The sequence below is a fragment of the Hypomesus transpacificus genome, chromosome 10 (assembly GCF_021917145.1).
Source record: "Hypomesus transpacificus isolate Combined female chromosome 10, fHypTra1, whole genome shotgun sequence".
Classification (NCBI taxonomy): Eukaryota; Metazoa; Chordata; class Actinopteri; order Osmeriformes; family Osmeridae; genus Hypomesus; species Hypomesus transpacificus.
In genome coordinates this window covers 14,254,529-14,272,028 of record NC_061069.1, presented here as the reverse complement: position 1 = coordinate 14,272,028, position 17,500 = coordinate 14,254,529, and the positions used below count along the sequence as shown (strand labels likewise).

At 51.0% G+C, this 17,500-nt stretch overlaps 2 protein-coding genes across 2 annotated transcripts in view; both read right to left on the bottom strand.

Moving 5' to 3' along the window:
• The window catches only part of stk11 (serine/threonine kinase 11), a 20,225-nt gene extending 10,107 nt beyond the window's left edge, over nucleotides 1-10,118 (bottom strand). The window contains 3 exon segments of the mRNA XM_047027469.1: nucleotides 7,488-7,612; nucleotides 7,615-8,671; nucleotides 9,924-10,118. Of these exon segments, the coding sequence (XP_046883425.1) occupies nucleotides 7,488-7,612; nucleotides 7,615-7,767 (278 nt within the window). The 5' untranslated portion in view covers nucleotides 7,768-8,671; nucleotides 9,924-10,118.
• A 1,066-nt stretch (nucleotides 10,119-11,184) lies between these two features.
• Nucleotides 11,185-17,485, bottom strand: sugp1 (SURP and G patch domain containing 1; the record flags this gene model as incomplete). Its single annotated transcript, XM_047027195.1, has 12 exons — nucleotides 11,185-11,797; nucleotides 12,077-12,206; nucleotides 12,677-12,822; nucleotides 12,937-13,043; nucleotides 13,677-13,854; nucleotides 14,215-14,321; nucleotides 14,547-14,860; nucleotides 15,049-15,166; nucleotides 15,678-15,781; nucleotides 15,889-16,012; nucleotides 16,451-16,687; nucleotides 17,374-17,485. Coding segments are annotated over 12 exons (1,704 nt in total), but the record flags the coding sequence as incomplete, so codon positions are not given.
• Nucleotides 17,486-17,500: the final 15 nt, after the last annotated feature.

Sequence of the window (17,500 nt, the reverse complement as noted above, 5' to 3'; positions counted from 1 at the left end):
GGAGGGGGTATGGAGTGATCCATGAACCAGGAGGATGATGGAGGGGGTATGGAGTGCTCCATGAACCAGGAGGATGATGGAGGGGGTATGGAGTGATCCATGAACCAGGAGGATGATGGAGGGGGTATGGAGTGCTGGCCTGTCCTACTCCTCAGGAGAGGAGGGTTTAAATCAGCCATGTGCCACGACAATGCCCCCCCCTCCCCCTGCAGACCTCCATACAGCCACACCCATCTGACAGCTGCTGCTAGACCTGCACACTAATGAAGTTGACTACTGTCCTACACAGATAACAAGGCTGCAGAACACACAGTCAGACACAGGATAAAGCAGGGCAGAGAAACTTCTGGTAGTCTCTGTTCTTCCTTCTCTCTCTTCCAGACATCTTTGCTGATGGTTCAGTGCACATGGTTGGAGTGTCTGGCCTAGCATGAAAGCCTTGCAGTCCCTGTCTCTCACACACACACACACACACACACACACACACACACACACACACACAGCTGTGCCTTCCTCCCATCTTAGCCTGCAGTCACACGCTGGCCTGGTCCTCTGCTTTCTCCCCAACAATTACTGCATCACTTATGACAAGAGACACAGTCACACGGCACCCAGCTACACACACACACACACACAGGCCAGCTACACGCACACACACACAGGCCAGCTACACACACACACACACAGGCCAGCTACACACACACACACACAGGCCAGCTACACACACACACACACACACACACATAGGCAGCATCCCAGGACTGATAAAAAGACATGCCACAGGCTAAGACAGGCCCCAGCAGATTATATCCAAACACACAAAGCCTGAGAGAGAGACAGAGAGAGGAGAGAGAGACACAGAGAGAGACAGAGAGAGAGAGAGTGGAGAGAGACACAGAGAGAGAGACAGAGAGACACAGAGAGAGAGAGACACAGAGAGAGAGACAGAGAGAGAGTGGAGAGAGAGAGTGGAGAGAGAGACACAGAGAGAGAGACACAGAGACAGAGAGAGAGAGAGAGAGAGTGGAGAGAGACACAGAGAGAGAGACAGAGAGACAGAGAGAGAGAGAGAGTGGAGAGAGACACAGAGAGAGAGACAGAGAGAGAGTGGAGAGAGAGACACAGAGAGAGAGACAGAGAGAGACAGAGAAAGACACAGAGAGAGACACAGAGAGAGACACAGAGAGAGAGACAGAGAGAGACACAGAGAGAGACACAGAGAGAGAGACAGAGCTGCAGTGTTATCTATTCCTCAGAGAAGCATTCCAGTTTGCTTTCACCACAGTGTTCCCAGAGTTGCACCCATCCAGTGTATCTGGAGCAGGCTGGATCCCATATCACCCTGCAGCAGGATGCGGGCCGAGGGCCAGAGAGAGGGAACCTCGACTGGAAGCACAGGGTGTTCCTTCTGCTGTGCTCCACCCCCTCCCCCCCCCCCCCCCCCCCCACAGGGGGCGTCCTGGGCAGGGTATTGTGGTCGAAGCCAGCCCTGGACAGGTAGTGGACAGCTGGGGGCTGGGCAGGTGCTGGTGAGGCCTCCTGGGAGCTGCTGAGGGGGTTGGGTCATGTGACCCCCCCCCCCCCGGTCAGAACCGTCCACCTGCTCAGAACTGGCAAAGTGCACATGCTCCTGTCAACCTCCAGAGCCCAGACTCAGGTCATACCTCGGTGTGTGTTTCTGAGAGGGTAGTCTCTCTCTGTGTGTGTTTGGGTGTAGTCTGTGTGTGTGTGGTCCGTGTGTGTGTGTGTGTTAGTGTGTGCCTGTTTGGCATTCCAAACAAGGTATCGGCATGCCGGAGGCGTTGCCCGGCAACAAGAGAGGCATGACTCAATACTAGTGTGAGCATGCCCATCTCCGTGGCAACGCTCTGAAAGCAGGAAGTGTTAGCCAGACAGGAATGCTTTGCTGTGAAAGAGAGGAGATGAGAGCCTTTATAAGGCCGGGACACCTCCCAGGAACAGAGACTTGGGAGCTCCACGTCACACAGAGGGCCCTGTCACACAGAGGGCTCCCTGAAACTAGCTCCACCAGGTCTGAGGACAAGCCGGTCTAGCTGTATACCCACCCTAGCCCCACCAGGTCTGAGGGCTGAGACAAGCAGGTCTAGCTGTATACCCACCCTAGCCCCACCAGGTCTGAGGGCTGAGACAAGCAGGTCTAGCTGTATACCCACCCTAGCCCCACCAGGTCTGAGGGCTGAGACAAGCAGGTCTAGGCGTATACCCACCCTAGCCCCACCAGGTCTGAGGGCTGAGACAAGCAGGTCTAGGCGTATACCCCCCCTAGCCCCACCAGGTCTGATGCAACAACAGTTCCTAGAAACACTCCTGAACCTGCGTCAACATTTCTTAGAAAGGAACACTCAGACGGAGAGAAAGACCGAATGTGAGAGACAGTTATAAATAGAGACAGACAGACAGAGAGACAGAGAGAGACCGAGAGAGACAGACAGAGAGAGAGAGGGGGGGGGGGAGAAAGAGATGGAAAGTGAGAGGAAGCTCTGAAACTGCGGCAGAACCCTCTCTAAACAGAGTCTGTGTGAGTTAATTTGACAGTTGCTAAAGCTCTCCCTCTCTATATATAGCTGAGCGCAGGCCTGGGGCTCGTCACTGAAGAATATTTAATAAAGTTGATTGTGATTAAAAACTCTGCAGCTCCTTGGGAAGAGACCGGGAGACGGAGAAAAGATGACGACGCCTGTACAGGTTAAGACCAGGACACAGGTGAGACAGGATAGAGAGAGAGAGACAGGTGAGACAGGACAGAGAAAGACACAGGTGAGACAGGACAGAGAGAGACAGGACAGAGAGAGACAGATACAGGTGAGACGGGACAGGGAGAGAGGTAAGAGGACAGAGAGACAGGTGGGACAGAACAGAGAGAGACAGAGACAGGTGAGACAGGACAGAGAGAGAAAGAGACAGGTGAGAGAGGACCGAGAAAGAGAGAGACAATTGAGACCGGACAGAGAGAGAGACAGGTGAGACAGGACAGAGAGAGAGAGACTGGTGAGACAGGACAGAGAGAGAGAGAGAGAGAGACTGGTGAGACAGGACAGAGAGAGAGAGAGAGACTGGTGAGACAGGACAGAGAGAGAGAGAGAGAGACTGGTGAGACAGGACAGAGAGAGAGAGAGAGACTGGTGAGACAGGACAGAGAGAGAGAGAGAGACTGGTGAGACAGGACAGAGAGAGAGAGAGAGAGAGACTGGTGAGACAGGACAGAGAGAGAGAGAGAGAGAGACTGGTGAGACAGGACAGAGATAGAGAGGAGAGAGACAGGTGAGACAGGACAGAGAGAGAGAGAGAGGAGACTGGTGAGGACAGGACAGAGAGAGAGAGAGAGAGAGACTGGTTGAGACAGGACAGAGAGAGAGAGAGAGAGAGACTGGTGAGACAGGACAGAGAGAGAGAGAGAGAGACTGGTGAGACAGGACAGAGAGAGAGAGAGAGAGAGAGGACTGGTGAGACAGGACAGAGAGAGAGAGAGAGAGAGAGACTGGTGAGACAGGACAGAGAGAGAGAGAGAGAGAGAGACTGGTGAGACAGGGACAGAGAGAGAGAGAGAGAGAGAGAGAGAGAGAGAGAGAGAGAGAGACTGGTGAGACAGGAGAGAGAGAGAGAGAGAGAGAGAGAGAGAGAGAGAGAGAGAGAGACTGGTGAGACAGGACAGAGAGAGAGAGAGAGAGAGAGAGAGAGAGACTGGTGAGACAGGACAGAGAGAGAGAGAGAGAGGAGAGAGAGAGAGACAGGGACAGAGAGAGAGAGAGAGAGAGAGAGACAGGACAGAGAGAGAGAGAGAGAGACTGGTGAGACAGGACAGAGAGAGAGAGAGAGAGAGAGAGAGACTGGTGAGACAGGACAGAGAGAGAGAGAGAGAGAGAGAGACAGGACAGAGAGAGAGAGACTGGTGAGACAGGACAGAGAGAGAGAGAGACTGGTGAGACAGGACAGAGAGAGAGAGAGAGAGAGAGAGAGAGACTGGTGAGACAGGACAGAGAGAGAGAGAGAGACTGGTGAGGACAGGACAGAGAGAGAGAGAGAGAGAGAGACTGGTGAGACAGGACAGAGAGAGAGAGAGAGAGAGAGACTGGTGAGACAGGACAGAGAGAGAGAGAGAGGAGAGAGAGAGACTGGTGAGACAGGACAGAGAGAGAGAGAGAGAGGAGAGAGAGAGACTGGTGAGACAGGACAGGAGAGAGAGAGAGAGAGACAGGTGAGACAGGACAGAGAGAGAGAGAGAGAGAGACTGGTGAGACAGGACAGAGAGAGAGAGAGAGAGAGAGAGAGACTGGTGAGACAGGACAGAGAGAGAGAGAGAGAGACTGGTGAGACAGGACAGAGGAGAGAGAGAGAGAGACTGGTGAGGACAGGACAGAGAGAGAGAGAGAGAGACTGGTGAGACAGGACAGAGAGAGAGAGAGAGAGAGAGAGAGAGAGAGAGACTGGTGAGACAGGACAGAGAGAGAGAGAGAGAGAGAGAGACTGGTGGAGACAGGACAGAGAGAGAGAGAGAGAGAGAGAGAGACTGGTGAGACAGGACAGAGAGAGAGAGAGAGAGAGAGAGAGACTGGTGAGACAGGACAGAGAGAGAGAGGAGAGAGAGACTGGTGAGACAGGACAGAGGAGAGAGAGAGAGAGACTGGTGAGACAGGACAGAGAGAGAGAGAGAGAGAGAGAGAGACTGGTGAGACAGGACAGAGAGAGAGAGAGAGACTGGTGAGACAGGACAGAGAGAGAGAGAGAGAGACAGGTGAGACAGGACAGAGAGAGAGAGAGAGAGAGAGCAGGTGAGACAGGACAGAGAGAGAGAGAGAGAGGACAGGTGAGACAGGACAGAGAGAGAGAGAGAGAGACTGGTGAGACAGGACAGAGAGAGAGAGAGAGAGACTGGTGAGACAGGACAGAGAGAGAGAGAGAGACTGGTGAGACAGGACAGGAGAGAGGAGAGAGACAGGTGAGACAGGACAGAGAGAGAGAGAGACTGGTGAGGACAGGACAGAGAGAGAGAGAGAGAGACAGGTGAGACAGGACAGAGAGAGAGAGAGACTGGTGAGACAGGACAGAGAGAGAGAGAGAGAGAGAGACTGGTGAGACAGGGACAGAGAGAGAGAGAGAGAGACTGGTGAGACAGGACAGAGAGAGAGAGAGACAGGGTGAGACAGGACAGAGAGAGAGAGAGAGAGAGAGACTGGTGAGGACAGGACAGAGAGAGAGAGAGAGACTGGTGAGACAGGACAGAGAGAGAGAGAGAGAGAGACTGGTGAGACAGGACAGAGAGAGAGAGAGACTGGTGAGACAGGACAGAGAGAGAGAGAGAGAGAGAGAGGACTGGTGAGACAGGACAGAGAGAGAGAGAGAGAGACTGGTGAGACAGGACAGAGAGAGAGAGAGAGAGAGAGAGAGAGAGAGACTGGTGAGGACAGGACAGAGAGAGAGAGAGATGAGACTGGTGAGACAGGACAGAGAGAGAGAGAGAGACTGGTGAGACAGGACAGAGAGAGAGAGACTGGTGAGACAGGACAGCAGAGAGAGAGAGAGAGAGACTGGTGAGACAGGACAGAGAGAGAGAGAGAGAGACAGGTGAGACAGGACAGAGAGAGAGAGAGACTGGTGAGGACAGGACAGAGAGAGAGAGAGACTGGTGAGACAGGACAGAGAGAGAGAGAGAGAGAGACTGGTGAGACAGGACAGAGAGAGAGAGAGAGACAGGTGAGAAAGGACAGAGGAGAGAGAGAGAGAGACAGGTGAGACAGGACAGAGAGAGAGAGAGAGAGAGACTGGTGAGACAGGACAGAGAGAGAGAGAGAGAGAGAGACTGGGTGAGACAGGACAGAGAGAGAGAGAGAGAGACTGGTGAGGAGACAGGACAGAGAGAGAGAGAGAGAGACAGGTGAGACAGGACAGAGAGAGAGAGAGAGAGACTCGGTGAGACAGGACAGAGAGAGAGAGGAGAGAGAGAGACAGGTGAGACAGGACAGAGAGAGAGAGAGAGACTGGTGAGACAGGACAGAGAGAGAGAGAGAGAGAGAGACTGGTGAGACAGGACAGAGAGAGAGAGAGAGAGAGACAGATACAGAGAAAGACACATATGCGTAGAGAATTTGACAGGAATATGAGAGAGGGTTGTGAGACTGAAAGAAAGAGAGGGTGAGAGAGACAGAAAGAGAGGGAGAGACACAGAGAGTAGGAGAAGAGGAAATGGAGAGGACAGTCAGAGAACTACCTAATCCTCCCATTAGCTGTATTGATTTCATAGGACCTGCTCTGACAGTTATGGTGACGGTCAGTCCTCTAGAGAGAATAAGCATTAACATGTCGCTAACTAATCCATCTGACAGGACAGCATGCGAGCACCAGATGACTTCTAATACAGACTAGTCCAAGCAGCGGGAAACAGATTTAAGATCCAGGAGCCAGAAAACACACAACATGTAAACAAAGCAGAATGGTGAAAACTTTTTTTAGTCGAAGGACAGAGGATGATAAAGAGAGAGAGAGGTGGATGTGGCGTGTTTAAAACAGGAATTAAATGTAAACACAACCAACGGCCATCAGTTGTTGTTGTGGTACTTTAAACTGGAGTATGATGGAACAAGCTGTGAGTGGACAGCACACTGTGGACCCCAGAGCAGAATGACTGTCTCCTCTCAAATCAGAGAAATGTCTGATAAGTATCTTGGGTAAGTTGTAACTTCCTGTTTGGATAAACAAAAACTCCTGTGATTTTGGGCTGCAGTGAGCCATCAACTCGTTTTAGACATTAGTTAAAACGCAGATTATAAAGAGCAGATTTGTCCTTTAATCTAATCTGATGCTTTGTGGATTGGGAGTTAATCCAACAGTTAAATCACCTGGGGCAGTCATCTGAGACCAAGTGGTAATGTCCTGTTTTGATCACCTGATCACTGCAACTCAAATGCACAGAAAAATCTGCATGAGTCCGTTCCTCGTTTGCTGACTTGTATCTGTTGTACTGTGATCTGAGAGATGTCTACAGGCTGTCCACTTCACACACTAACCTTTAAAACAGTGTCAAACCCAGTACTACCACCGTGTATAATTGAACACTTGTGCTTGGCGAAGCGTGGCGGTCTGGTCATGTAGACAGACAGAACCTGTCAGAACCGTGAGCACGGAAAACTGACAGAGAGGAGAGATAACAGAGAGAGAGAGAGCGCGAGACAGCAAGAGAGACACGCAGAGTGAGAAAGGCCACAGGGTGTTGATACGACAATCAGAGATGATTAAAAAAGAAAAAGGGGAGAAAGGCGAGCAAAACTGAGATGACCAAAGAGACAAAGACCTCAGAAAAGACCACAGTCCCCATCGATCCCTCCCATCATCCCTCCTACCCCCCTCCCTCCCATCCTCCCTCCCATCATCCCTCCCTACCCCCTACCTCCCATCCTCCCTCCTACCCCCTCCCTCCCATCCTCCCTCCTACCCCCCTCCCTCCCTCCCCCCTCCCCTCCCCCTCTCCTCACTTCTTCACGTTGGCCTCTCCGTTGGGGATCCTCCTCAGCTTCTTCTTCTTCAGGATCTTGACGGCACGTCGGCAGAGAGTCTCTGAGTCCAGCATCTCCTTGACCTTCCCGTAGGATCCCTCTCCCCCAGCAGGTCGCCCATCAGGTACTTCCCAATCAGCTTGGCCCGCTTCCTGCGGGGCTGATAGATCACCTCTGTGGAGTCGATGCGGTGGATGAACGTGTCCATCCCCATCAGTTCGTTCTCCGTCAGGTAGTCCAGGTGCTCCCCCATGCTCATGGTGCTCAGGTGGGGAGGTCTGGGGAGTGGAGAGACCGGGAGGGGAGGGACTATAGGTGGGGGGGTGACTAGCTGGGGGTGACTGGCTGAGGGTGAGTAGATGGGGGTGACTTGGCCTGGCCTGCACTTCCTTCTGGGCAGGGTTGAGGAGAAGGCGTGTGGTGTGTGGCGGGGGGGAGGAGGGGGTTAGGGCAGTTATCTCAGAACAGCAGGTGCAAGTCCAAGTGATGCCTCTTATCTGAGCTGGGACTTAATCTTGTCCTTTGATGCAAGCGGGACAAGGCGGTTCAAGGGAAAAGCCCCAAAGGACATCAGTAGGGGTATAACCAAAGTTTAGTGTTAACACAAACACGGTAATAGGGGACTTCTGGTCACATGTAAACATGAGGGTAACCCGAGGTGGGCTCACAGTATGTCTTCCACAGAACGCTCGCCAGCCAAGACCCCGTCGGGTTAGGACCAGTCAGGTGCAAGTCAATAGCCTAGCTCTTGTCTCTCTCTCTCTCTCTCTCTCTCTCTCTCTGTACTGCTGACAGGACAGGGGCAGAGGAGAGGATGGGGGACTGTTGCCTAGAGATTACACGTCTCCACTTAACTCCATGTAACCTCCATCTGTGATCTGATTGGAGGAGACTGTGTCTGGCCGAGGTAGAGAAGACCAGTCCTGCTTCTGAATCCAGCACAGCATTTCTGTCGAAGGTCCTATCCGCAGTGCATAGTCGACTTCAGGGGCACAGCTTGGTGCCAACGGCTGGCTTGATCTTTAGTCCAGATTCAAGCAAAGCTAAACAATTCTTTTTTTCTTTTAAGAGTTCATGAGACCCTGACGTTCTTGTGAGCTGACTAGAGTGACCGATTGTTAGTCATTCTCTTAGTTTGTCATCCGCCTTCTGTTCCTCACCATCTACGATGAAGAATCACACCGTTAGAAGTGAGATACTTATTCGACACGCTTTAATCCTTAACACTGACACACGCATGAATTTCTCAACAAACATGTCCAACTCGTCCATTGAAAATAAGACAATTACAACAATTGCATTTCCTAACGGTTATGTCGCAAGCCAAATGCTGGCTGCTGTGAGACACCGCTCGTGTCGCACATCGAAAAGACTGATGCCATTCTAGTAGCTATCCAACAACAGCACTCGCTTATAAGCTGTGGCCAGCTAGCTAGCGCTGATTTGCTGGCAAGACAACGTAGCTAACGCATATGAACTTTCAGCTTCACGAAATTAGCTCTAGCTAGAATATAAAACAGCCGTGTAGTGTCGGTGGAAAGAAAAGACAGAATCGCTGGGCATGTGGATGCACTCATAAGTAAAGCGTACTGAAAGCTAGCCAAAACCCAGCTTCACAGGCAAGCCAGCTAGTAACTACTGTAGCACAAGGGCTTAGTATATAACCCAGCAACCAACGACTGCTACTTGCTTTTTGACAACTCCTAGGCGGAAGTTAAGAGTAACATCTGCTAAACTAGCGGTTAGTCAATCACATATGTAGCTAGAACTATGTTGCCAGAAAAACACAGTGACAGTTTTCCGACTTGGAAGCAATTACCATTTCAAACATAATCTGTATATCGGCGGTGGCAATCGGCCAGTTGGCATGGAAGCTCGCTACTTGTACGTAGTAGCTCGACCGAGGCTGGATAACGTTAGTTAGCCAAGTAGTCGTGCTAGCTACGGTTCAACTGTACTCGTAAATCAATTCGTTTTAAGTCATATAGGCTGTACCGTAAGGGCCTGGCGTGAAAGTTTGTACAGTAGTAGGGACCAATCGTAGGAAACACACCGTTTCATGCTGGCCAGTACATATCTCAAACCTAGCAAGCCTGAATACCCGTGCGGAGACAAATCTATACTGACTATTATACTTATCATAAATGACACATGTAAAACATTCAGTTAAGATTACGGGGAGCCTACAGTCGTCCCTCACAGTCTTAAGAAACCCCGACTAATTAACTCGGAAAGGGTGCCCACTTATTCATAGCAACACCTGCAACGCACTACACCGCGGGTTGGCCGTGTAACAACATAAAACATTTCACTTAGCTACACCAGTACTGACTGCCCTGGTTGCTAACTAGCTAGCTAGCTCAACTAGCCTATGTAGTTAGCTAGCTGTCGGCGTTTTGTTGCAGTGAATCTCACCTAGCCACCCAGACGTCCGGAGTCTTCGAAATGTGTAAAAGTCCTTTTCATTATCGTATATTTTTGTGCAGTGTATTTGTAACTAGCTCAGTACTGATCTTAGAGGTCTGCTATTCTGGTTCCAGCTGCCACTCAGATTGACGCCATCTTGTTTACCTCCCCCTCTAAGCTTCGCACTGAAAGCCAACCTCTCACGTTAATGCGTCAACAGTGAACAGAGTTTTTTTTCTTCCTAAACACACGTTGGCCCTATCAGGGGGAAGTTGATATGATCTTTAATGTAATGCAAATTTTATACATTGTATAACGTTCGGCAATCAAAACTACCACGTCATAAATTTGACCACGGTGTTTAAAACCGTAAAGCAGTTTTTGTAAACTGCAGAACGTTTAACTAACGCTGTCGCAGGTGACGTGTTTCACACAGGTGAAAACAATTTAGGCAGGTGGTAGGTTATTTGATGACACAAAGGGGTTGTCCTACTTTGGCATCTGAACTGTAGCGTTCATTTTTTTCCTCGAATAGTGAATATTTGCTAACGTATCCCTGCCGCTGTAATATATGTTATGCCGTTTAAATGGTCATTGTACATGCTAAAGAACTGGGCCAGAGATTTAAAAACTTTCAGGTCACCGGTTGCAGTGACACTGGTCTCTCTGCCAGGCAACTGCCCAAGCCTAAATTATACTAATTTCAAATTAGCTTCACACACTATAAGCATCCTGCTATTACCCCAGAGGCTTCACATAGCCAAGAGTAAGGGAGTAAGGTTGTCATTGAATGATGTGCTTAAGGGAGTGTGAGGGGGTGGATATCTTTTGCTAAGCAGCGCAATCAGGGTTATATTTAGCTGGTGTAAAACCCTATGGCAAAGTAAAGGTCTTACTTGACAGATCTGTTACTCTCCTCTTCAAGAGGCTAGAAGAGACATAACCAGAGAGACGCAGAACTAGAGACAGAGAGCTACTGCGAGCGAGAGTGGTGAATTGATTGAGGGTTGCTTAAAAAAACATGCCAAACAGAGGTTGTGAACTTTGCAACCCTGGCCAAAATATAATGAGCATTGGATTGTCAACGCAACACATTAAAGCAATCCCTCATACCTTCATAAATCCATTTATCAAATAGTTGGACTGGAACAATTGATTTTAACTGCCCCCCCCCCCCCCCCCCCCCCCCCCCCAGCTGTGATCAAATGTAAAAAGACATTTCTCCAATAATGAACACATGCATATCAATTAAACTCTCTAAACTACATAATTAAGACATTGGTTGTTTTTATTGTTCACAGATAAGCATGTTACATTCATTGCTTGAATTTTGGGATGTGAAACGCAAAAGTAAGCAAAGTTAACTGTATAATAACTATCAACAAAAAACAGAATCACTTAAAGCATGAAAAATTAAAATGCAGATCCTTCACTAATTAGCATCGACAACAAGTGTATTTTGGTTAGGAATACGTCGGTATATCGGTGGAGAAAACATTAAAAATCCAACTCACAAATAAAGATGGAAGTCACGATGCAGTAAAGAACTTACGCAGATTGTTCTGTGCTTTTCAGTTGCAGTGAACGAGGCAATCAGAACAGGACATTACCTCGGATGACTGTTCAGATAACTGTTGGATTGCTTCCCAATCCACACAACATCTGATTAGATTAAAGGACAAATCTAGTCTTTAGGCCTATGATGTGCATTTTCACTCCTCTACCTGTGACCTCCAAACCTCCACAATATTCCTGTGGACGCTGTCTGTTTTCACAACACAGGAAGCAGCAGTGGCCTTAACAAGGAGCTGCTGGGAAGTGTTGACAGGTGAGAGGACCGTGAACGAACCACTCCCTTAGTAGTAAGGTCTTCTTGGGTTATTCTGAGAAAACAAATGTGGTCAAAATAAAACTCCTTCCAACAGCTCTGGCGATGTGAACGTTGTTCATAGTCACGTGAGCGTTATAATTATATCACGTTAACCAATAAATTAAATCATGACTAAATGAAAAACAATGTTATTACTACAGCACATGCATCTTCTGATGGCATTAGGCAGAGTGTAAACAGGAAGTGATGTTTACCAGTCTAGTGTTATTACTACAGCACATGCATCTTCCGATGGCATTAGGTCAGGGTGGAAACAGGAAGTGATGTTTACCAGTGGGTTGGGCCTAAAACGATAGGCAAGCATCATCCTCTTCCTGAAGGCGTCAAACTCGTCATCGTGACCTGTAAGCACAGCCGGTCTCTCCACCCCGAAGCCTGCTCCGTCCACCGCTGTGGTTCCCCTGAGGGCACAGCCAACACAGAACACGTGGATGTGTGAGTGTGTGTGCCAGAACGTCTGTGCGTGTCTGACAGTCGGGCGCTGTCAAGAGAGGGTGCCGTAGCACATTTGTTTACGGAGAGCGAGTTTAAACGTGGACCCTTCGATAATATGCACAGACTGAGGTTGAATGTGGAGATGTGCTTATCTGAGGACCATGTGGAGACTGCTGTTGTGTGTGTGCAGACTTGGTGTGTGTGTGGAGACTTGGTGTGTGTGTGTGGAGACTTGGTGTGTGTGTGTGGAGACTTGGTGTATGTGTGTAGACATGGTGTGTGTGTAGACAGGGTGTGTGCGTGTGTGTGTAGACTTGGTGTGTGTGTGTGTGTAGACATGGTGTGTGTGTGTGTAGACATGGTGTGTGTGTGTGTGTAGACTTGGTGTGTGCGTAGACTTGGTGTGTGTGTGTGTGTGGACATGTGGAGAGCCCACCTGTGAACAGGAGCCTTGATGCCCTGCCCGTCAGAGCCCAGGCCTTCGCCATCCTTCCAGCCCATCTTCATGAGCATCTGGAAGCCCAGGTTCTCCACCGTCAACTTGAACTCTTTGTACTCTGAGTAGTCAGGGTTACGGCCCTCCTGAGAGACAGAGTCAGGCAATGAATCCACCAATCAACCAATCAAGGGACAGTAAGGTGTGGAGGAAGGAAGGATGCACGTCTGCAGTATTGAGACTGGGCCCTTCGCACTGACCTTCAGGGCCTTGAAGGTCTCCATGAACTTCTCCAGTTCCTCAGGGGGCAGGAAGTCTCCGATGAAGTGCTTCCCTTTGCCCATGTCCGTGAGAGACTCCGCCCACTCTGCAGGCAAAGCAGAGACCAGCGGCTAGTAACAACACAATAGGCAGTATAGAGAGGGGGAGGGGCATAGCTCAGTGGCAGAGAGTTTGACTGAAGATCGAGAAATCGCAGTAGACGTGACTCAGATCTGGAATTAATAAATCCTTTCACAAAGGAAAATCTCTATCAATTGTTTCAGACTACACAACACAGCTACCCTGTGCTGTAACACTGGGATTACAGATTAGGACTAAGCGTAACGGAGAGAGAACTGTGAAACTCACTCCTCAGGTATGTAAGAGGCGTCAAAGAAGAGCTAGCTTTTCTTTGGTGTGGTTGGTAGGGGCAAGTCAGCGGCCGAGCGTCCGTATCCCGTGAGTGGCGAGCTACATTTACATTTAGTCATTTAGCAGACGCTCTTATCCAGAGTGACTTACAGTAAGTACAGGAACATTCCCCCCCGAGGCAAGTAGGGTGAAGTGCCTTGCCCAAGGACACAACATATTTTAGCACGGCGGGGAATCGAGCGGCAACCTTCTGATTACTAGCCCAACTCCCTCACCGCTCAGCCATCTGACTCCCTACCTTGTCAGACGGAGCGTGGCTACGGCTCTTACAGACCCGTCCCATAGGGCTAATCTGTGGGCGTCTCACCGCGGGTCTTCTCCATTTCCATGTGGCGGAGACGGTGCTCCCAGGTCCCTGCCTCCTGGTCCACCTCCTCGTCGCTGTCGTACTCGTGCTGGTGGTCCCTCAAGGCCTTCTCCCACATCACCTGCATCTCCGCCATGGCGCGCTTATGCTTCATGATCATGTCGAACATCTCTTGCATCTGGGGCGCACGTGGGAGTGGCACACAGACAGACAAAACCAGAAAAAGACACAAACACACGTGCACAAAAACACACAAACAAGTTCTGGACAAATACTTCAGCGGGAAGGTTGAAGATGGATTCTATGAATTCTAGACAGCTGACATGAGGTCAACATTAAACTCTTCAAACACCAGTCTATGCTGAGGCATGTAGAATACCTGTAGTCTACCCCACAGACGCTGACACACACACAGACACACACACACACACATACACAGACACACACAGACACAGACACACACAGACACACACAGACACACACAGACACACACAGTGAGGGTGTGAAACGTGGATGGTTCAGGGTGAGCTGTTCGTACCTCTTGCTGTTCCTTCAGCTGTTTCTTCTGGTCGTCAGAGAGCTCACTCACGCCCACTAACCCCACCGGCTTGCCCTTCGCATAGCCCAGACCCTGCAGCTCCGCCACTGAACACACACACACACACTCATTTGAAACAAATACAACTTTTGCAAGAGTGCATGGAAAACCGTGTGTGTGAGAGTGAGTGTGTATGCATGTGTGTGTGTTTGTATGTTGTATGAGTGTGTGTATGAACGTGCGTGTGTATGAGCGTGTGTGTGTGTATGAGTGTGTGTATGAACGTGCGTGTGTGTATGAGCGTGTGTGTGTGTATGAGCGTGTGTGAGTACCAGAGAGCGAGGCCTTGCTGTTGTCCAGGTACTCCTCTGGAGGGATGATGATGGGCAGCAGGGGCAGCTCCACCTTGTCATCCTCCGACCCCCAGCGACTCTTCCTCTTCCTCTTGACCGCCGGGGGCGCTGGGCCCTGGGGCTCCAGGTGGGGGGGCTGGGGGCCCCCGGGGAGCGGGGGGGCGCTGGGGCGTTTGCCCCCTCCCGGCTCGGCCGTGGGGGAGAGAGGGGTCTGGCAGAGCTTTGTTCGGCGGTACGCCTCGATTCTTTCTTTGTAGAAGCGGTGGGCTGGGCTTTGATGTTCGTACAAAAAACTGAGAGGGGGGGAGAGAGGGGGGGTTAACACCACTGACACGACAAATAAAGAAAAAAGTACATTGTCCAAATACATTGACATAAAAATTAATTTAAATCACATCTAAAATACACAAAAGGGTAAACAGTTGGTTTAGATAAGAAGAAAAGAAAAAAACGTATTGCCGTGGCAACAGCCCCGACTGACCTGAAGGCGGGGTTGTCCCGGTTGTGCTGGGCAGCGATGGCTTCCACCTCCGGGCCATTGTCGGCCACAAACCTGGCCAGCTTCTCAGCCACCTCCTGCGTGTCCTCTGGGGGGGAGACTTTAAGCAGCCTATCAGTACTGGGGCTCAACTCACACCCTACTACTGTACCGTACTCAACTGGCCCTCCCACCAGCCATCTAGTCAGCAGAGGATAAGAAGAGGAGGGGACGGGGGAGGGGGAGTTGGAGGGGGGACAGGTGGTTGGGGGAAGGGAGGGGGAGGTGGTTGGGGGAAGGGGAGGTGGTTGGGGGTAGGGGTATGGATGTCTGAACTTTAGTGTTAAGAGTTTAAGAGTTTTCCTAACAGCTTGTGAGCACATGGGGCCTAACGCCTAGAGGAAGGAACTGGCCTCCTGTCTTCAATGTGACGTGCATGTATGTGAGAGCTGGTGCACAACCGACTCAAGTGATGCGTGTTGTCTGGAACACATGGCTGTGTTGTATGACAGAGAAAATGAACACTGATCTTTAAGTCCAAAGAGAGGAAGAGAAACACACACACACACACACAGAGAGAGAGACAGAGACAGAAAGAAAAGGAAAGTCAGAGGACTGATGGGTAATCTTACCATTAGACTGCGGGGTCGTCTGAGGTCGCGGGTTAGCCTTTCTTAGCTCAGCCACTCTCTTCCTGTAGTACAGATAATCTCGGCTGTTCTTGTCGTACAGAAACCTGCGAGGGCGTTGAGAAGGACAGGCTGTGTTACAGACCCAGGCAAGAGAAGCACCAAACTGTTTACATCCTCCTTCTGCCAGTACAGCCCTGGCCGCGCGACTTACAAGAAAACAGGGTTGTCCTTGTAGTCTTCCATGGCCTTTCTCTCCAGCTCAGGCCCACCCTCGGCCACAAAGGCAGCCATCTTGTTCAGGATGAGTCGTGTGTCTGGGTCCTCTGGGGGAGAAACTTTAAGCAGGCTATGAGTACAATTACTCTACGCGCACCTATGAGAGAACGAGCAGTGAAGGAAGCACACTTTGCAGTCACGCCGTGTCCACCAGACCTGGGCCAAATGATGATCCAATCTGTGCTCGGTTGCTCATGTCTGGCACGATGTAAACCGTGAGCCATGAACCATGAGCAAAGTCGAGCGTCTGATGGAGATTTCAAACTGTGTTTTGCCCCCAGGTCTGATGCCTACCCTGCTCAGGGACCGCAGCAGTGGTAGTACGGCTGACAGGAGCAAGGAGAAAGAGAGTGGTTGGATGTGATCCATAACCACATTAATCTAAATCATGAATGAAAAAGATGTCATCTCCTCATAGCGACGACAGCCTGACGACCAGCTGGCCGAGGCTCATGTCGCGGCCGCCAGTCGCCTGGCTAGCACGGACCACGACTTACCCTTCACCTCCAGGAAGCTGGAGTCGTCCACCTCCTCCTCCTCGTCTTCTCCGTCTGGGGAGCAGAACACCGTGGGCCGGCAGGAGACCATGGAGCTCTTCTTGGACTGGGAGTAGTTCTTGTACTGGCTGAGCATGCTGCTGATGCCCAGGCCGGGCCTCTTGCCCACCAGGATGCTCCTCTTGTGCAGGGGAGACGCGCCGGGGGACGCGCCGGGCTTGGAGTCGCTGTCGGGACCTGGGGGAGGGAGGAAGGACAGGCTCCATTGTTGTCATGTGAACGGGCATTTTCATCACAATTGACCCCCGTTCCGATGAAATCTTTCTTAGCATTTTTACACACAATGCCACAGATGTGCTTCACAGATGTGCACAGACCGGCACCTGTGACCAGGCTAAACCCTTAAGGAAGACAAGGAAAATCTCCCAGGAATCCCTCTAGAGGCAGCTGCCCATGGCAGGGGCAGACAGCTGTGTGGCGCAGTGGGGCGGAGGGCAGAAGGGATGGAGGGCAGAGGGGATGGAGGGCAGAAGGGGATGGAGGGCAGAAGGGGTGGAGGGCAGAAGGGAGGAGGGCAGAAGGGATGGAGGGCAGAGGGGATGGAGGGGCAGAAGGGATGGAGGGCAGAAGGGATGGAGGGCAGAAGGGATGGAGGGCAGAAGGGATGGAGGGCAGAAGGGGTGGAGGGCAGAAGGGAGGAGGGCAGAAGGGATGGAGGGCAGAGGGGAGGAGGGCAGAAGGGATGGAGGGCAGAAGGGGTGGAGGGCAGAAGGGATGGAGGGCAGAGGGGATGGAGGGCAGAAGGAATGGAGGGCAGAAGGGAATGGAGGGCAGAAGGGATGGAGGGCAGAAGGGAGGAGGGCAGAAGGGATGGAGGGCAGAGGGGAGGAGGGCAGAAGGGATGGAAGGCAGAGGGGACTTACTGGAACCAGAGCTTGGTTTGTTCTTATGCATCTTCATGAACTGCTGGAGGAAGCTTCCGTCGTTCACAAACTTGTTGGAGGAGGGTCCCCTCCTGAGGGCTGGGGGAACTAGGAGGAGATGAGAAAG